General features: G+C 40.4%; 1 protein-coding gene across 5 annotated transcripts in view; it reads right to left on the bottom strand.

The window, feature by feature from the left end:
• CLTCL1 (clathrin heavy chain like 1) overlaps positions 1–21,275 on the bottom strand; it is a 35,396-nt gene that overhangs the window by 12,508 nt on the left and 1,613 nt on the right. For all 5 annotated transcript variants that reach the window (XM_041410083.1, XM_041410080.1, XM_041410081.1 and 2 more), the window contains exons 2-17: positions 13,817–14,024; positions 9,519–9,787; positions 9,093–9,254; positions 8,528–8,641; positions 7,208–7,381; positions 6,732–6,929; positions 6,162–6,362; positions 5,886–6,038; positions 5,234–5,356; positions 4,282–4,419; positions 3,918–4,082; positions 3,360–3,540; positions 2,849–3,012; positions 2,569–2,694; positions 2,161–2,303; positions 1,319–1,553 (exon numbers count right to left, since the gene is read on the bottom strand). In XM_041410083.1, coding sequence (XP_041266017.1) covers positions 1,319–1,553; positions 2,161–2,303; positions 2,569–2,694; positions 2,849–3,012; positions 3,360–3,540; positions 3,918–4,082; positions 4,282–4,419; positions 5,234–5,356; positions 5,886–6,038; positions 6,162–6,362; positions 6,732–6,929; positions 7,208–7,381; positions 8,528–8,641; positions 9,093–9,254; positions 9,519–9,787; positions 13,817–14,024 — 2,754 coding nt within the window. The remainder of the gene's footprint in view (positions 1–1,318; positions 1,554–2,160; positions 2,304–2,568; positions 2,695–2,848; positions 3,013–3,359; positions 3,541–3,917; positions 4,083–4,281; positions 4,420–5,233; positions 5,357–5,885; positions 6,039–6,161; positions 6,363–6,731; positions 6,930–7,207; positions 7,382–8,527; positions 8,642–9,092; positions 9,255–9,518; positions 9,788–13,816; positions 14,025–21,275) is intronic.

The following is a 21,275-nucleotide window of genomic DNA, read 5'->3' as shown; positions in this document are numbered from 1 at the left end:
TTAAGGTGTTAAGGGTACAGAACAAATGTGAAATTCCTTATAGAAGTGCACCATGGGAGAGTTACAAGTTGTGATCCTATTCATACCACTAGCTTCAACTTCCAGCTAAAAGAGTAGAAATCTGAAGGCCTAAGTCATCTTACAGCAACAGCTCACATTGCTTGTATCCAAATAAGCCCATGGAATCTCAATTATTGTGCTGTAAGCAAATCAGTACTAGCACAATTCTGCTTTATGTTTTACATTTATCAGTTGCAGGAGTTGACCCTTCTTCCAGGAGACAAAAGTGTCTCAAGAATAATTCTTACAGGAAGAAGATCTTTATTCCACAACCAGAAACACCTTCTCAGAACATCAGTTCAGGGAAGAAACTGGTACAGGCTTTAATGGCTAACTAGAATCGTAAAGTTTATCCTAGCAGTCTCCTAGCAAACAACAACTCAAAGCCACCTTCATATACTGCAATAAAGGAGAAAAATGTAGCCAGCCCTTTTTTAACAGCTACAGTGGAACTATTACTTAAACACTTCAGGCTGGAAAGCCATCCACTTTAATCCAGTAGCAAGCCTAGATTATACTACCATTCTAATGTTCATAGCTGACATTCTCTGCATATACCAATATGGAAATGCAGGTAGGGGGAGAATGTTTTTCTCAGCAACCACAAGCACTACTGGCTTAATCTGACATTAAGCTCTGGTGCTCACATCAAGACTAGAAAGTGTTTGAGAACCCTGAGAATTTCACCTGCCCTTGAAATTCTGAGTGATGTTCTAAGAAAAACAAGCTTAAAGACAGGAGAGGAATGCTATTGGAGTAAGTCCTTGTAGTTAAGTTGTCAACACTTATTTTCCTCATTTCTGGTTAAGTATTGGAGCAAATCTATAGGCCAATCACAACAAAGTAAAATTACAAGCTCTGTTTTAGTTTCAGGCAAACTTTTCTTTCACTGCAGGGGGTCAGGCTAGATGACAGTCTGCTCCTCCTGTTGAGCCTAAGGCTCAAAAAAAATCAAATTAACAAAGTTTTAATGGTAGGCATATTCATTATCTGGACCTAATAAACAAATGAATTTCAAGCAGAATCAGTGGATGAAAGACATGGATTCTACTTCAAAGTTCCAGTTTTACAATTCCAGTTTGGACATACAGCGTAAGTTCTTCTCATCAGTATAAAAATTACTGTCTCCACCTGCCTCAACTCCTGAGTGAGACTGCAAGACAGGATTCTGCAAGTGTTAGACTAATAGCCAGACAGGCTTCCACTTCAGGCAACAAGTAGTTCTTTAAAGCGTGCTTATAAATGCAGTTTTGCTGACCTTTATGAGTTCCAGATCACACTGCCCCCTCTCATAAGCAACGCAGGCCAGATGAGGATCCCTCTTTTCACAATATTTGCCAACTACACGGCTGTCATAGTAAGGATTCTCACGAAGGAAGCGCTCTGGATTATTATTACTGTCAATGTAGATTTTGGCCAAAGCATTGTGAGTTGCAGGTTCTTCACAGCCTTCATGAATCCTTGATTCAAGCCATGGCAACAGCAACTTAAGCCTTTGAAGAAGCAAACATTTTAGGTTTATAAGTCAGACTGAGGTATGTTTTACTGCCACCATTCAGTACCTGGCCTTCCCTTCAAATAAGTCTGCTGGTCAAACTTAAAAGCAAACACAGACCAGCCAGCTATTTTTTAGTGAGTCTTAAATGAGTGGAAGACAGATCTGCAGAGCATCAGGGAAGTTTGCAGATACCCCTAGTTTTACAATCTCTCCAATCCTATTGTATTAGCTGGCAGTTCACGCTTAAAGCCATTTGTTCACTTTACAGGTAGTTGGACACTAATTACAGAAGCTGCTGTGCAGTCTGTAATTAGTTTGCAGTCAAGACAGTTTGATCCAAATTTACTCCGAAGGCACACCCCATGGCTGGCTGTATGGCAGTGCTCAAAAGCCATGTTACTACACATGATGCACTGCTGCCAGGCATTCCTACGTGACCCAAACAATCAAAAGACCAACTAGGAAATTTGAACTGCTTTTCTATAGAGAAACACAAAATAATATTAGTACTTTATCATTTAACAAAACTGCATGCAATTCAATTTGTGAATAGCAGGGTCAGGGAAGCCTGACACTGGTGCCTACAGATGCATTTTCATTACCGATTTCTTTTTTCCACTTCAGCCACCAGCTCATCTGTGGAGAACTGCCCTCTCACCACCATGATCAAGTTCTTGATGACATCTTCAGAACAATCTACATCAAGAAGCCCTCCAACCACTGCGGGTATACGGCTAGGATTCACCTAGAATAAGCCACCATCACTGAAATTAGTTATTAGCATTACTAGTAATGCACCCCTAGTCTTCCAGTTCTAGTTAACAACTTCAATTATGCTTCAGAGCAGAGGACTTCAAGTAACTAACATTCGTATATATATATTCCAGGAATAATGTTTTTGTGATAGATAAAAGGCTTAATGAAGAGCCTCTGCACTGGGAGGGTCAGCAAAAAAGAGGCAGCACATTGTGCTGTAGTTCCTTATAAAGAACCAAAGAGCAAGTCCTTACCTTCTGTACATAGATCTCGATATACTTCTGCAGATTATTGCGATATAAATAGAGCACCAGGTCATGAACAAAGTCAAACCGATCGCAGACAATGATGAGAGGAAGCTGATCTGTGAGCTTTGCCTCCTGTATTTTGTGTGAAAGAGAAAAAAGTGACAAAAGATTATTCATGGCCACACCAACTAAACTTCCTTTGTGTTTCCCTCCATTAGAAAGCTGTAGTTCTGCTGCTAAGCAAAATCTACAGAAGACCCTTCAGTCCCCTGGGTGGAATATTTACCTTCAGGAAGTTCTTCACTCGTTCTGGGTTATAGCAGTTACTTTCACGGCAGATTCTTTCCACTTCCTTTATCTGACCAGTCTTGCAAGCTGCCTGGATGTACTTGAAGTGAACATCTGGATCCTGGCTAAAGTTTACAATGGAACCCAAGAAATAGAACAGTCCTGGAAAGAGTCACATGTGTTTAACATTGTTAGAAGTGGAGCAAGTGAAGGCTGTATGGGCCTCAGCTTGTGACTTAGAGCAGCTTTCAGTCAAATGCAGGGAGTATCAGAAAGATTCTTTTCCCTTCTTTCAGGTTTCATCTTTCTTTCTGATCTTTACTCAAGAGAGTTAAGAAATTATCTAGAACAAAACTACCCCTAGAACTCACTGTGATGAGCTCACTTTCACAAATGTACCCTAAGATCCAGCCACGTGACAAGTACCTTTCCCACAAAAGCTACAATCCTTACTATTATCTTCAATCAGTCAATGCTTCCAAGTAAGCTGCTTCCCTCTAATACTGTACCTTCATAGCTTTTGAAAGATTCAAAAAGCTCCACAAGAGACTGGGTACCAAGCTGCTCATGGTATTTAGAAGCAACTTGCACACAGAGCTGTAAGTTTTGCCGAATGTTGGCTGACAGCATGGCACGCAAACACTCCACAGAGTCTTCAACTGAGAGAGAGCCAAAGAAGTTCACAAGCCACTGCAAAGAGACAGAAATTTTACTCAGTAACCCACACAGGATTTGACTGATGTCTAAGATGGGCCAACTAGACAGTTACTACCGCAGCCACTGGAGAGAAGCCTTCCATGAACAAAGACCAAAGATATAAAAACAAACACTCACTGTATTTACAATCACGAAAGTGCAGTTTGGAAACAATATTTGAAATGCCCACCTGGGAAACTGAGGTCAGACTTAAGCCACTGAAAGTACAGATTACAATTTAATCATTAACTGGACAAATGTTCTTGAATCACAGCTACTCATGCTACTTCAGTACCTACAACCCATTTTACAGCAGCTGCAGAAGTGCTAAAGACTGTTCACATTACTGTCTTACTCTGGACAACACTTACCTCAGGATTCAAGAGGTGAGTATGAACAACTGCACGTTTAATATCGTAGAGATCTGTGTAGTGTTCCAAAGCTCGCTGGAGCAAGCCTGCCTTTTCACACAGCTGGGCAACATGAGCACGATCATAGTGTGTAAACATTTGGTTTCCGAGAATGGCATCTGCAACCTAGGAGGTTACATTTCATATTCACTGTCAAGAAATCAAGACTGTCAAGAGAATCACAGCAGCTTAGCCTACAAGTTGTTGAGAAGTGACTGACTTAGTAGACTTTCATGTTACTAAACTTAGAGATAACAGTATCAGACATACTATTCTTGTGCAAGTCCAGTACTGTGTCTCCCTTTTTGGAGGAACTGGCTCGTACCTGCGGGGCATGAATCAAATTCATTTCCAGGAGGCGGGTCTGAAGGTGGCCTTCTGCAGGGCGGTTATTCTTCAGGGCATCCAACAAAAAGGATGTGCACTGCTGCAGAAGACTGTGCTCCATGAACACATCCACAATCTGTTGAGATTGGACAAGTTACAGAAGAGGGGTCTATAAACACACATGAACATTTTTCTGTGTATACAAAAAGCCTGGCTAGACAGGCGTCCTGGGGTGCTGTTATGGTACTGCATCCCCTATTGTCTGCTTTATACCAAGATCCTAACTTGTCTCAAACTGAGAGAACAGGCTGTCACACCACCTACCATGCTGCATTCCCTTGTTTTCATAGTATTACTATCATGGTAATAGAGAGAGAAGTTTCACATTTCCTTTTTCTCTAGAATGGAAGAAGTGCATTACTCTGAGCTATTATGCCAGACTTTACCACCTACTCTTACTTAGTTTCAACACAACACGCAAAGTTCATCCCTTCTCCTACTGGGATAGCTGCTAGAAGAAAAGCCAGGACTTTTTCCAAGTAGCTTCAGTTATTTAATAATGCAAAACGTTCCCTTATTTCTCCACCCATTTAACAAGAAGTGACCAATGGCAACCAGAACTGAAGTTAGGATTACTTGTTCATCTTCCTGTAAATTCTCTGCACGAGGAGATAGACGCTTCATTAAAGCCAACAGTAGGATAGTAACACTTTATTCCTTAGACTAAGATTGTGGTGAGTTTACTATCAATAAACCAGAAAGCTTCCACAAGAACTTGAGAACACACTTGCCTCTAAAGACTCAATGATAACCAAACTTTAACTAGACTATTTAGTCACTCCTCTAATCAAGATGATAAGAGAGGTGAACCAGCCTTACCAGTCCCCAGAATGGTACTACACTATTCCCTCTGTCAAGAAAGAGACCAGTACCCTTGTTGTAGGCATCACCTGGTTAATGTTAGCCAGTGGCTCCTCATCCTGTACCAGCATCTGGGAGAACTGCAGACCTTGTTCTGGACTGACTCTCATCACACTTCTCAGTAGGAAGATCCAGTCTGGGGTATAGCCAACCTAGTACAGAAGCAGTCACATATTCAGGAAGCTTCACGCTTCTGTAAGGCTTCAGATTCTTAAGCATAGTGACTATAAACTGTTGTGAGCTTGCAGTGCCCATCCCCCATCTTCCAGGAATTCTCAGACAAAAGCATTTCTTGTCTGTTGACACAGAAAATCAGTATTCACCTACTTAGTAACTGAACTTGTGCCAGGGCAATTCTCTGGCTATGTAAGAAAACTGCCTGGAATAAATTTTTCAACAGTCCTAAAGCCCTATTTATCAAGTCCTAAACTTAAAAGTAGGCATTACGCAATTTTTTTTTTTAATGGATTACAAACCTAAGTTTGAGGAATTCAGGAACACTCTTATCTTTATTCTGTAGAATAAGCTTATGCCAGTCCATTAAAGTAATACTTCATAAAATTCTGGATGTTTTGAAGTTTATTTTTTGCAGACATTTTAGACTGTAATAATATACTATGATTTGCACAATGGACACATTGAACATAAGACAGAGCCTGCAGTTTGTGATAAATGATTTACCTTCTTAGCATACAGCACTATTTTCTGGAATTGGCCAGTTTCAGCGAAGCACTGAATCACTTTGTTTGGCACATTAGCTCGAAGGTAGACACTGAGTGCAAGGGTTGGGTCAGCCGTCTTCACCAAGTCTCCCAGCTCCTCCGAGCACTCCAGCTGAAGTCAGAAGTGGTATGTTGTCAAGCAGAAGCATTCAGAGTTGCAGCACCAACAAAAGTGTTGTTCACACTCAACTGTTGGAAGGCAACAGAAATAGGCCAATGCCATGATCAAGCCTACCTTGTCTTCCTTCAGCCACTTCTCCAGAAGCTGTTTGCGGCCCTGCTGCAGGACGGGGCGACAGAGCTCCAGAGATTCAAACTTGTTCAGCTGCCCCTGGTCAAGCAATATTCCAAAGTACTGGAGCAGGGGAGAGGCCTGCCCAGGCTGAGCTGGTACACTCTGGAACTTCCTAATTGTATCACTGGTACGTAGAATTCCCTGAACAGGCACAAGATAGAGAGAAGCAGTGTTTATTTAGTGAAGACTGAATAGCATTAGTGAAAAAAGCAGGTTGAAGGATAAACTGAAACAACTACTGTTAAACCTTCAGGATAGAGACCATCAAATCAATGGCCTTCTAGCATGAAGTCAGTGGCCACAGAAAGTCCAGTCTGGTTAGAAATGGACAGCAGATGCTCCTTTAGGGACACAGGGGAATGTATTAGTGAGAACCACTACCAGACTGCAGAGAACTAACACTGTGTTTATGTTTGAAATGTCAAGCTCTGAAATACAACTGACCTAAGCAATCCACTAAGCCTAGACAAGTTTCCACGATTTCTAAGCTTTACCTCTGGAGTTACTTACCTTTGGTGCAGATGCAGCTACTTTAGCAGCATCTGCATAGTTTCCTTGAGCAAACAGTGTGTTGAACTTTCTGGCAAATAACTCCTCTGCCCCTGCTAGGTTACTACGTATAGCCATGCGCAGTCCCAAGTCAGGATTCTGAAGAACATTCGTCGCATAGTTCACAATGTTGTCTTCCTCAACACATACAGAAAGCACCTGGAAAGGACAAGAGGCATATTGAGGAGTACTGTCCTTTCCACAACTGCTATGAAATACAACAACAAAATGGCTATGCAGCTCATCAGTGAAAGAGCAGATTACCAAAAAGCCAAGTTCTTCTTCAAGCAGCTCTGCATTAGGAGAGATAAAAAACTGATTAATCTAATAGTCACTTGCTCGCTTCCATGACATTTGTTGCATCAAGTCACTCCTTCGGTTTGTTACATTCCATTTGAACTTTAGAAGGCTCAGAAACAGAATGGTGGATTTGTTACCTGTCCTTTTTTGTTCACACCAATAATGCCTGAGGTAGGTTCATGAGGAGCTGTGACAAAGATAGTATCAGCACTAATACGGTTCATGTAGATGCACACTCCAGACTCCAAATCATACATGTGGATATATCCATACTTCGTGATCAGATAAATCACACCATGCTTAATTCCAATCTGCCAAAAGACAGGTTTTTATTAGTAAACACTAGTAAGATTGTAACACTTAAGACAGCTGCCTTTAGCCTAGTCACAAGCAAGTACTGCAGTGACATGCCTTTGTACTGACACTAAGAACAAATATAGCTTCGGGCTTCTTCCTTTCAGTCTCAAAAGCAATGAACAGCTTTGCTGGCCATTTGCAGGCATAGCTCCAGTGAACTGAGGTTGAAGGGAAATTAAAATTCATCTGCAGCAAAGAACATACTCCTCATCCTAATAAGCCAAGCTGAGGAAAAAAGTTTGGGCATAATTAGCATTCTAGTCTAGGTATGCTCAGAAATACTAATGAGATAATCCCATTCTCTTTGAACAAAGCCAACCCAAAGCACCAGCAGAATCTAAACCAAACTCATCGACTGAGTACTCCAGTATATCTGTCAAGTCACTGAAACTGGGGAGGCCTTCAAGCCAAAAGGGTCTTCAGACATAGAAGTACTCTCCCCTTGGAACAAGTCTTTTGATGTTTTTTTAATTAAGCCTTAAGATGAAGTACAGAGCCATATGAAACCTGCCACACATGCATCTTAGTTATGGGCATCTCTTGGTCTATCAAAGCTGGTCTATCAGACTTGTCAGCAGTATTATGCTCCTGACAGTCTGATTTCATGACACATTTCTAGTCCTAGAGACATGCTAAGCGAAATTTGGTCTGTGATAGCAACCAGCTCTGTTCTTTCCTCAAGAATTTCCCAATAATGCCCAAAATTGCCTTTTCTGTGCTGGTACTACAGGAGGTATGCTACTGTTCTTATCTAGAACTTGGAACATTAGTAGGAAGCTGAATAGCCAAAGTGATGTATACATTCTCCCTGAAGACACTCCCATTGTTTTTCTTTTTTTTTGTGGTCTGTTTCATTGGTTTGGTTCATTTTTTGTAGAAGTTTTGTTGGGGCTTTTTGTTAATTATTTTTTAAAATACAGGAACAGTCTATATATTTAAGTTACTGTTTTAATGTCCATGCTACCTCCCATAAACCGATTAACACCCCTCCCAGAACTAGGAAGAATGACAGCAAAGCACTATAGAAAGCAATCTCTGCAACAGATGTCAGCTCCTTGCCAGGCTATAAAGCTCACTTTTTTGGGGGGTCAAACATTTACCTGCATTGCCACAGGAAAGTCTGTCTGTGCCTCAGGTGGGAAAAACACATCAACAGCTTTCTTAACAAATGGCTGATTTCCAGTAGCTGGCTGACCTACTTCGATTATGTGCAGCTAGGAAGAAAAGAGTTCATGTCACAAGATTGCCTGCAAGTACAGCCACATGAAAGAAGTTCCTTTCCTCAGATATGCTATGAAGTCATCTGCCACATTTGGCCTACACAGTCTGGGGAGCTGTGCTCCACATATTCAGAATGTTAAATTTTCTGGAACCTGATAAATTAAAACCTGGGAGAAGAATAAAAAAACCCAAAACAACCACTCTTTTTATGAAAGTGACTATTCCTACTCAAGACAACCCATTCAAGGTGTTTTGAGTCACCCTTGTCAATTCATCAGTTTTGGAGGACAAGACTAGCAAGACCAAGGTATTTACTGTGGCGTTACCTCAGCCCTGCACAGACTGCCCAGCAGCTGTAGCATATCCAATGCTAATGAATTCCACATTCAGTCTGATGCAAACAACCTATGTATGGCACTACAGGAACGTAGCTGTAGACTTTACCTTGCCTCCTGCAGGACTCCTCACAGCAAAACAGAAGAGGGTAGAAGGTTTGGCATTTCCCTCTATTTTGAATTCTGCAAAAGCTGCTGCATGGCCTTCTATAGGCTGGGAGACTTTTCTATCAACTGAGTACAACTGCATTGCACCAACCACACGATTTTGCTAGAAAAAAAGAAAGGTCAGCTTTTAGACGTAAGATTTCAAATGTCTGTGGCAAGACCTTCGGGACAGTAAACTAAAAAGCAGATGCCTCTCATCCCCTCCTCCAAAACTTGAACCGAACTAGAAATCAGGCTATTTCTACACAAAAGATAGTTTTGCATTTTTTGTTTACAGAAACCAAAGTTAAACTACAACAGCTATTAAGTGAAGAGGGGCCAGGGCTCTCCCAATTATCTTCATAACATATTGCTGCCAGGAACTTACCTGAGCTGAAATTCCTATTAGCAGCAGCCATTTTTGGTGTTCATCTGTTCTGTAATTGATGATTTGGCAGCCTGCAAGACTAGCATGTCTATCAAACATCTTTTGGGGTTGTGATTCTCCCTCCATGCTCCAGTGGTACACTGCTGTCTCTGTCACCAAGGCAACTGTATTCACAGATATCCATTTCCAGAAGATCACTTCCTCTGCCATTGTGTGGGCTTTCATTTTACTTTTCATCTCAATGTTAAAGATCTGAAGTGTTTTCCCGGCTAGTATGACAAAATCCAAGAAACATCACAGATCAATTACCACAGTGGCCATCCTGTAGTTTGCCCATTTACAAGCACCCAGTTTAACCCACTCTTCCAGTGGTGTTACAGACAGGGTTAGTGTCCTGTCACATCTCAGTCTCCTTTGACACTTGACTCTCAACAGAATCCCCTCTCCACCCCCAACACTTGTACCATCCCACAACCAAAAAAAAAGATCTCCTTACGGACACTCACACAGACATTCCAAAACTGACAAGCACGGACACTTCAATTTACTATAAGCTGTGGTAAAAAGACAGTCTAAGCTACAGAGTTTAGTGTAAACTCTTGTGCTCCCAGTTGGCAGCACTGGTACAAGTTACAGATGTCTAGTAGATGTCACTCAGTATAATTAATAGAAAGAATGGCTCCAGTTTATGTCAATTTAGTAGCTGCTGTAGATGACCTGGACTGAGTCAAATAGCATAAGACCAGAAACAGCTTCAGACAGCCAAAGATCACAGCTCCCATTTTGTTTTCCTGTTGGATGAACTGCACACTGAACTAGATGGGCTTTGTACAACAAGTACCTACTGAAGAGGACAGTCAAAAGTTCAGCAAGACTATAGGAAGGTTTGGAGCTTTAGGTCCAGTTAAGATTACTTCTTCGTGATTTAGGAAACTGTACTGCAGGTTTAGGCTTGATTTTAGTAGTCCTTTTAAACAACCAGAAGCCCTACCCTGCTAAGCAGGCTTAAAACCAATGCTAATTGAACCTATAAAACTATAAAGAACAAGGGAATCCTTTCCTTTCATGAAGTCAAAGTGCTGTTTTATTTTACTGCAGATGAGACAACCCAGCTCCAGGAATATTCTTTTCTGTTCACAAGACACCCACTCAGACTGTTGGAATACTGGCTTGTAATGCCATTATTTCTATCCCATTTCAGAAGTGTTTCCTTCTAGTAACACTTGTGATTGCCAAACTGGGAGAGGTTTGCTGATAGATAAAGGCTGCTGGCCACGGAGAAATCATATTCAGGAGTTACTAATCCCAAGTTAACACATATCTTGAACTACTCTATAATGTTTTAGCATAATTTAGACACAAATTGATCATGTTAGTTTAATGCAGTGCCAAAAGACAATGCAAGACTTAAGAGCTATCACATGCAGCATTTGCTGCCTGGTTTAACAGCATTGAGAACTGTCAACCTGATCAACAACATCCTAGGAGAGCTTGCTAGCTTCCCTGGGACCAAAAGCAGCCTGCTAATGAACACTTTGCTCTTACTCAAAGTTGCACAGGCACTTACTGTGTTAGACAGATGCAGTAAGCCCAGGCCTGTAAACTGATAGCTGGAACTCTCTAGGACAACAATTTGTCCAGTAACAGCCTGGTGCTATCAAAAGATAGATTTTGAACTCCCACAGTGTCAGCCTCACATGCAATCAGGAGACAAGTAGTTCTGGAAGGGCTCTGGTCACCATTTAAAGAACAATCCCAGTATATGCATACAGAAAAACTGCTCTCAAGGACAGTCTTCCTGAGTAGGAAACAGTATGTCTTTCCTATGTTTAAGAACATAGGAGAAACTGACAAACAGCTAAGAGCTCATGTTTGTCTATTTTCTAGACTAAATTTGACTGTTATGTCACAGCTGGAAATGGCTTCTACAAGCTTCACTAGGCAGTTTAGCCCTGGATGCTGAGAGCTGCAGAAACCCCTGCTTTACAACTCCCTAAGTGTGGCAACATATATTCAAACTTCACAGCCTTAAACTGTAATTAAACTATAAAAAAATTATGTTATTTGGATTGAGAAAGCAGGACTTGCTATACTGTCATAATGAGGGCAAGTGTGCTTTTGAGTTTTATGTCTACTTGAACATTTTATTAGGCCAAGATTCAAGACAAAAAGACTTAAGGTTTTTCTGATCAAACTACCAACCTGGTGAATCTATTTAGACTATACAGGTGTAATCAACTAAGTAGATTCGATTTTTGAACATCAGCACAAGAACTTACATTACAGTGACTGGAGCATGACATTTCTCCATTACACAAAGAATGGAAGCACCCTCAAATGCTGCATTCTCCACTTGCACCCACTGCTGAGCACCCCCAGTACAGAGCAGTACAAGAGGACCAAGAACACAAAAGACAATGCATAAATCTTGGTACACCAGGAGAATGCCACATGCAATCCAGAAATGAAATTGTGCATACTGTACATCAGCTAAAATCAAGAACCATTTCATTTCTTTTTCTGAGGGTGGGTTTCTACATTTATTGCTCAATAATCCTGGGATTACGAGCAACTCCCCATCATGGCACACTGAGTCACAATATGTAACCATTTTGACTATTGAAGCCTCACTCGATCAGCAGGGAAAAATCTGGAGTGACTGACTTAATCCATGTCTTCAGGTTATCATGGATAAGGTATAGGTTAGGTAGCTCTATCAACCCTCTTTTCTACCCAACCTTCTGATCACTAGATTATTTATACAAGAGATCATCAAGTTTGCAACACTTGACAACACAACTCTGCACGTCAACATAACACCATTAACTCAACCTTGTTGGTTCAGAGGACAGATTTATTCACTCTGAATGGACAGAACAATACTCCTTTTGAACAAATCTTAACTGGCAAGAATAAAGATATATTCTTTGAAGCTGATGACAATCCATTTAGTTAGTATATCAGTTTTCAAACCTCAATATGTAGTTTCATTTTAAGAGGTAGATGAAATTCTGCTAGAGTAGAGAAGGCACTTTCCTTGCCAATACAGTTTGTTTAAAGGGGTCCAAGATAAGGGACAGTAAGCTCTTACAGATCTGAATTTTTTTTCATTATTACCTTTACCCATACCCAGGGTAAGGCAGTCCTTTGCAGGATGCATAACTCTCTCAGCTGAATCACAGATTCAGCTGAAGTCAAACATTCTAGTTCTCATGTGATGTCAGTATAAGCCTGAGATCAAAGAAGAGAAGTTAAAGGTTTTGCACCAGTTCTAAGGACAGTTTCTTGGACCCCCAAGTAACTTCACCATGATTTTTCACAATAAAAACCACACTTAGGCAGAAATGAATAGCACACAGGACATGCTAGCAGGTCTCTCATAAAAATATTGCAACTTCATTTTGTCTATCAACTGTACTTCCATCACATACACACACAAACATTAAAAGCACACTCTCCTTCACTCGGTACAGTCAATAGTCAAAACAGCCAAATGGTTAGAAACAAGCCAATGGAGAACATGATCATTGCAATACCAGCTGAGGATTAAGATTCCCCCACCTGGCCATGAAGTGAACTGTCAAATGGCTACCTTAAAGTTCAGTACTTTTTATGAGATGGGACCATTCTGTACTACCAAACATACAATGTCAGGACAAAGTTCACTCACCATCTGTTTAGATAAGTTGCAGGAAGAAAAGTACATAGTCAGTAACAGTTATTGAGATTAAATACCAGATGCTGGTCATTTGAGAAAAGAGCCAGACATGAATTAAAAATTGCTTCTTTGAGCTCAGAGTGCTACTTAAAGGCAGTAACAACACCACAGGTAGCAGTAAGCAGAGGTCTTCTAGTTGCAAGACCTCATGATTATCAAACTTAACAAGTTTGTTATATTCAGACTTTTACACTTCCTGGCCATCCTTAGGACATTTTTGTCACTATCTAGTAAACACTTCAGAGCTACAAGAAAAAGCCAGGACAGGGCAGAAAATATGGCTTTACACCCCTATTCATTTATACTAGTGTCCATTATGTTTACAATACCTGTTTAAAGAGAAAGTATACCAGATGCTGACCTGGTCCTCAGTGAGGATAGGAGGCTGCAGTGCCAGGTCCAAGCATCTCACACCCACTTGGAGGCAAATCATCCAAAGATTACTGAAAGATCTACTACCAAAAATACAGCATGCAAGATCAGGCGAGAATTCTTATCCTATATATATTCTTCTCAGAAAGCTGACATGAATTTTAGAAGTACTAATAAGTAGTCCAGCTAAACATAAAGGGTGACTCACCTTTGAGCGCTATTACTTTAGAGGCTGGATTCATGATGGCACTTTCTGCAGAAATCGGACGTCTGATGGGTGTTGTTGGATCACTCATGTCAATTATCACCACTTGTGCCTGCTCTCCTACTTTCTCCCTTATGCAGATGAACTTGTCAGACTCCATTGTTAGGGTGCTGAATCCAATGTTTGCTGGATTAATGCCCAAATTTTGGAGCTAGAAAGACAAAAAAGGGTACTTTATTATCCTTCCCATGTTGAGTGTCTATCTCAAGTCTGTATGTCTAACATCTCCTCCAGATGGAAATGAAAGACTGACAAGTTTCTCTGACTAGAGCGTACACTACTGAACTCTGATTTATCTTCTGAGACTCTTTGTTCCACAGGTAAAGAACTACACAATTGTCAGCATTCAGGTCCTAAAGACATTCTGAAGTTGTATTATTGATGCAAACTAAAAGAGTTTTAACTTATGTGTTTTTTACTTAACTGGGCTCTAGTAACATGATAAGACTACACCAGCATTAGCACCACTATTCCAGTTTCAGCAAGGCTGGTAAACTTGATGTTCAAAACTTAAGTGGCAGAATGACAATGTTCAGCACCAGAGGTAGTACAGAAAGAATCAATTACCCTTATGCAACCCACTCCTAGCAACAGTGTAGAAGGAAATCTACACAACAGGTCTCAATTAGCCTACAAGTGGACTTGTCATCTTACTTCACAAAACATCTAACTCTTACCAGTGAAAGGTAAGAAAGATGTGTTAAAATAAACAATAATTTCATCTCTCCTTGCCCAAGATGTCATGCCATTAGGCTCAACAACAAAGGCAGGGGTTGTAATGCAGACCCCTTCCAGCTGTATGTCCAGTCCTAAAAACATAACTTGTGCTCAACCACACAATAGTAAAAACAAAGTAGTTACTCTAAATGTAACATGGAGTCATTTTGAGCTGCCAAACAGACTCCCCCACAAGACAGATATATATATATATATATATATAAATATAATATTTTCATGCTTTTGTGTTAACTTTATTTCCATTCACTCTCAATCTCAGTTAACAGGAGGAGGTGGTAGTGAACAAACATCACTGTTCCATTGGTCCACAGTAAATCAGACTTACCTATGCAGCACAGGCTGGTTTGGTACATCTGTAAGCTGCATTTTATACAACAGTAACTGTGACAAGCCTGAGCACCTGCTTTATGCCCCAAAGTGATGCTTTTCAAGCACAGGAACTGCATCAGCTTCACTGAGGCTTCTCAAAGGATTAACCTATACTGCTTTTCAGTGCACTGCAAGTGAAAAATTACTGCCCTCAAGGAGACAGGACAGAATCTACCACCAGCATCACTGAGTCATTATGCTCCTTTGATACATACCACCAGGAGCTTCACACAATAGACTAAATCCCTTGGGCAAGAAGTCCCATGATGGTGTCACAGACACTGCTTTAGTGCGTTTGAGCTGGCTGATCATGACTTGTTACAGCTTCTGTAATGCTACTCACTAAATCGTAAATTGGGTATGTAACAGAGACACCTCTAAGTGTGATGTGTCGGGACTGTGCCCAAGAATGCCTCAGGAATTGTTTGTTTTCTGTTGAGCTGACTAATGAAGAGCTATTCAGCTTAGTAACTGCTAATCTCAACAGACTCAAGTTTCAGTAATGTAATATAAGCCAAATGCACGGATGCATAAAAAGACATTTACTCATTCCCGTGTTTCTCAGCAGAACTGAGAGCTATTCAGCTAACACCTCACTTCAGGAGTAAATACTTAATACACAACAGTAAACTTCAGCAGGTGCCATTCATTCCAAAACAGAATCAAAGTTTAGGCACAAGGTCATCAGGTCATGCTTGCACCCAGAATTTTGAAAATAATTCTGCCAGGTAGGTGGCTGTTAAAGCTTCTGTGTCAGTAAGGAAAGTTTTCATACCGAGACAACTTGCACACTTTTCATATGTAACACACAATGTTTTTGCACCCAATAAACACGCAAGTTGTAGCTCCATCAGCTTTTGTGAACTTAACAACAGAAGAATAAATGATAGGCTCTTAATTCCACTGTTGTTTTTCGCTTGCTCTACACTAGACAATGTCCACATATTGCCACAAATTACATGCTCACATATTTGACACTTAAGCACTTTGATGTTGCGTATGTTCCGAGTCCATCTGCCAAGAGAGTACAGTCCATTATAAGAGACTCATTAAGTGTAACAAGAGTAGTCAAGAGATTTAACTGCAGCACAGCTAAATTCCTAATTTCATTTAATTAATCCAAATTCAGATATATTTCCAGAGTATTGAAGCAGAAGCACAGCTTTTTAAAGGTCTCTTCTCAATTAGTGTGCTTCAGTCTGACCTACTCCAAGAGACAGCCCCTGGCCACTCATTTTGCTAAGTGAGAACCTTGAGGCATTTCCTTGAAGTTCAGCTTTAAACCCACCATTATTCACTTCAAAGTCTGGTCCCTGTTGAAGAAAACGTTTTGGGTATCTTCAGTAAGACAAGTATGACTTGCATCACACTCTGGTATTAAAATTTCCTGCTTTAACCTATTATAAAATCTAGCAAAGGCTTCAGAAAAGGTAATACTAAATTCTGCTCAAGTATCACTGCCATCATTATTATTAGGGAAACTCGGCACATCTTTCAAAGGCTAAATGCCAGTACTCCCTAAACGATTGTCATGTGAATACTGCAAGCCTCAGTCAACGACGACAACACTTCACAGTTTAGCAGTCTCAAAACACTGAAGACTGTTCCGTTCCTACCATTAGGGGAGTGGTACGTATCCTCCTGAGATATGTGAGGCAGTGTAAGAGGCAGATTTCTTACTAACTCATCAGAAGAGTATGAGCAGAATCACTCTACCATTAAATAAAGGACTTCAGCCAGCACTACTTTTACCCTGGATGGGACAAATCTTCCATGATGATCTGAACAACGTAGCTCTAAAGCACCTTCCCCTGATTTCTCAAGAATAAAATCAGTATAACTTTATTACAGGAGGTAGCAAGCACTTAGCTATTTATCTTAAAAGGCCTCAGGTGAAGATGCTACAGGTCATTACTGAGGTTTATATATATTAATTAGCAATTTTTCTGTTTATTTTCATAAAGGAGTGAAGAACAGGCCTCTCAACTACCAATGAATTTTCATTTTTTATTATGCTTCTTAGGCCAGCAGTACCCTCTCTCGAACTAAGGTTGTTTTCTTCTGAAAATAAAGATTCAGCACTATACAGTCATTCCAGAGGTATTTACTATGATTTCCATGATTCCATTTACCATCATCTCCATTATTTCACCCACACCTTACTTTTGGGTAATCCAGTTAATCCCCAGGTAGGTTACAGCAAGCCTTGCTGTAGGGGAAAGGGTAACATTCTGTTCCACAGGTAATAGCCTCTCCTGCCCTAACACCCATTAGCTACACACACAGCATAGAAACATTTTCACAGCCTGAATGAAGCAGATACACAAAGATTTTTGCTTCATAGATATCTAGTAGTACTACTACAGAGTGGATTAGATACTGTAAGACCTTTAAGCATTTTATGGATATTGAGAACTTACCGACAAGGTAAAGATTAAACTAAGATGTAGTATTTGTTTCTCAACACGAATGAAGACACAAAGATATTCAAGATGAAAGACCATTATTAATCTGATATTTAGTCTTTCCCTGCTCTTTACAAGCATTGTACCATTTGCTAAGAAATGAAGTCAAGATGTCTTTTACACAAGAACTCTACTAAATATTGAGCTTTCTAATGCATTTCCCTTACTGTGGAGTGCAGCGATCCAGTCTGAGCAGCAAAGACCAACTCAGATACTGATACCTCTAGTCTTCAAATTAAGTCTGTTTCTCTAATGGGAAATAATTAAGCCTTACTGTCTAATACTGACACTCCAGTAATTGGGACCTACCATCAGTTAAATGCTGGAGTCACAACACCGTGAATTTCATATCTCTCCAGAGTTTAGTGTAAGTATCCCATTTCAGCTTCATGCCACATAATTCTAGTATAAATTCTTGTTAGAGGTGATCAACTATTGTTTCTAAGGCCATCAGAAAGAGTAAGGCTTGGACAGAGGCTGTCTGCACCCAAATAAAAACTGCCTGCTAAAAGCTCTGTAAGCACACATCTTTTTAAACATAATACAAACCAAGAATGCAGTAATAGTTTCCCATAACTCTTACTCACGTGACTACATAAAGCTCTAATCATCCCCAGTAAGGATGTGCATGTAATTGTTGGACTTTGCTGCTCAACTGCTCACCCTCACCTCATCTCCTGTTATAGTTCCCATTTTGACAGCTGAGGGACACCAAGGAAGTATATAAGACCTAAAACATGCAAGACTACTGGTCTGAGCTGCAGCTGCAGTTAGGCTTTCATCGACAGTGACAGTTACTCCCTACACAAAAATCTATTTCTGTATGTTTGTGATGAGAATTGGATCATCTATCAAATGAGTTATCACTATCATGTACAGGGCACTTCTGAATCCACTGAGCAAACTTAGGCTCTTCATCACTGAATAGCTGAATCAAGCCATAATATTTAGTCCTACCATTTGAATACAAATCTAAAAAGTCACTTACAGCTTGCAAATATCCTGAGTGCTTCTTAAGTGCACATGTCCAGCCAAAGCAAACTTATGAAAAACATCCAGCTCAGTCACACCTATTGCACAACAGATAGTAATTCTTAAGACAAGTCAGACTATCCAAACAGAAAGTGGTTTTGCCTTGAAAATGATGGAAATCAATCTACATCCTTTATGCTTAAACCAGGATATTTTAGCTTGTCAGTGCTGCACCAAGATGTGCAGCACTTACATACTGAGAGCATGTCATGCACACAAGTTTCTCACAGTAGCTGGCTGTGCTCAAGAGGCTGTATCAGTTACTGAACAGGCAGCAGAACTATGTGTCTGTGTCTGAAGGGATGATGGCTCCAATCTTGGAACCCGAGATCTTGCTTAAGCAACAGTTTTCCCCATAGACAAGTGAAGATTTTTGCTAGTGAGAAAAAAGCTAAAAGAGGCACAAAGAGATGCTTTTAAGACAAAAGCAATGACTAAGTGAAGGAAAAGTTTAATTTTAGATCAGGAACACTTTGTACACTGGATTCCAGTAGTACTGCTTCCAGTCTATCTATCAGTGTATTTAGTCTTTTACTGCACTTCCATTGTAAACTACAATTCCCTTGGAAGAGTTCAATCTGGTAAATAATTGGTATTTCACTGCTCCAACTGAAATGCTGGAGTTAAGAACCTGATTAAATCACATTATCTTAAGCAGTATGTGTGAGTAACTCACTGCAGCAGGACTTGGCATAGTTTGCCCTGCTGCAGCTGGGCAGTCACCAGACAGATAAAAACTAAGTCCTTGTCTTATTCCCTTCCCTTGCTATGGAACTTAAACCTCCAATATCCTCTGGGGAAAAAATGAGCAAGATGAAAGTTCTTTATGAATTTGTGAAGACTCATAGTGACAGAGTTCATATCTAAAAATAACTGTTCAATTGCATTAAATGGAGCTAAACAAACAGACTGAATTCCTTCTACCACATCAAGACCTGGATATCTTTTTTTCACTGCAACTATTCTCTATCCTTCAGCTCACACAGGACTTGAACACATAAGCTACAACAACTTCAAATTTAACATGCCCTGTGACTGGCAGTCACTCCTCCTGCACAGGCTTGGAGCTACTACAGTCAGAAGGATGATGAACATAAGAAAAAATGAGCTGCACAAAGAATGTAAACAGTCTGCTTTATCCCTAGCACTCCTCCAATTCTGCATGGACCAAGATCAGTTTCACTTCACACTACCATTTATCCACTTCCAGCAAGAGAGAGTGGGAGAGAAGAGTTCAGTATTTAGCACTGCAGCTTATGTTTAGCTTCTCTGGAGAGCACTTTCTGCACTTTTTTTAGGAAAGTACATACGACTACCTCGGGAAGACACTGAACTTAAGGGAAATAATGTTCCATCATCAACAGGGTGAACTTGGAATTAATTATAGCACTGATATTCTAATCACTTACAGCTCTATTAATTAAAAAGGCTACAGGTAGAAACAGTACACAGATTGAATTAAGGCACAGAAAGATCTTACAACCTGGGCTCACTGAAACATACAACAATTACATGGAATTGTAACTTTTTTGGCTTTATCATAAAGCAGCACAGTAGATTTACCATATTAATTTAAAATATGATAATTTAAGCATAGTCAAGACAATTACTTGGAAGGAATGTGAGGGGGGGAAGAGAGATTAATCTGATAAGGCTAAATATGTGAGACAGTGTAGTATTATGAAGATAAGGCCTAATGTTTTCACAAATTCTCTACCAGACAACAAGAAGTCCCATTAATTCATGACTCTTGATTCTAGAGTCATGGTTTACAACATACAGTGCCTTAGAGCTGATATAACTGTGCTGCAGATATCCAGCCAGAGCAAAGACTATGAGTTCCTACATTCCTTCCATTTTCCCTCCCTATTTATCCCACCATGTAGGGACAACTGCAGAAGCAGCATGAGGAGGCTACTGCATGCCTACTCCCAGCTACTACTGATTCCACTCTCGCTTTAGCAGAATACTGCTTTAGGGCTTCTGCACTCAGCCTGGAGGAGAAGCAGGAAAGAGTGAATGCTGAAGAAATTTGTTCCTACATGTTAGCAATGGACATCCCAGGGTTCTCCCTGCTCCTCCATGCAGCTTTCATGCTGAGAAAAAGTAACTCAAGCACAGGTTTAGCCTTTTCAATAAGATCAAATTGCTTAAGAGCAAAAAATAGAGCATGATTCAGTACAAAACCCTTGAAAAGCAGGAGGGCAGCCCCCTCACCCAAACGTGAGGTAGCACAATGCTGGCATCGGCAGTGTTGCAAGACACACAACACTGGTAATCACAGAAACAGTCATTTAACATGCACAGCAGCACAGGACACCTCCTGCATGTTAAGTGTGATGTCCTCTCATGGTCATTGTATAGATCAAACACAATCAGCAGGATTGGTTATGCTTGCCAGTTTTAAATGGTAAAAACTCTATGCTCTCTAAAAAGAGTCTGACATCAAAATCCCTTTGATCCCAAGTTTCTCACTCAGACACCTGTTCTGCAGCTCTTACAAACCCATCTGAGATTACTATAATCACTCCTATAGTGAACACTGGCAGAGAGGGCTGGTAGAATTCTTACCCATGTTAAACTCTCGCAGCTCTTACAAACCCATCTGAGATTACTATAATCACTCCTATAGTGAACTGGCATGAACAGAACTGGCAGAGAGGGGTGGTAGAATTCTTTGTCATGTTAAACTCTTCTAACCCATGAAAACTCAGAGGACACAGGTTTGTCTCCTCCCTTGGACAGAGAAATTAGGCATTTCTGGAATTCACTCCAATTACTGTTTTTTTCCCAAGCAG

Source organism: Onychostruthus taczanowskii, unplaced genomic scaffold (assembly GCF_017590055.1).
Source record: "Onychostruthus taczanowskii isolate IOZ18803 unplaced genomic scaffold, ASM1759005v1 scaffold32, whole genome shotgun sequence".
In the NCBI taxonomy this organism is placed as follows: domain Eukaryota; kingdom Metazoa; phylum Chordata; class Aves; order Passeriformes; family Passeridae; genus Onychostruthus; species Onychostruthus taczanowskii.
The sequence above is the reverse complement of the archived record's forward strand: the minus strand, read 5'-3'. Positions and strand labels throughout refer to the sequence as shown.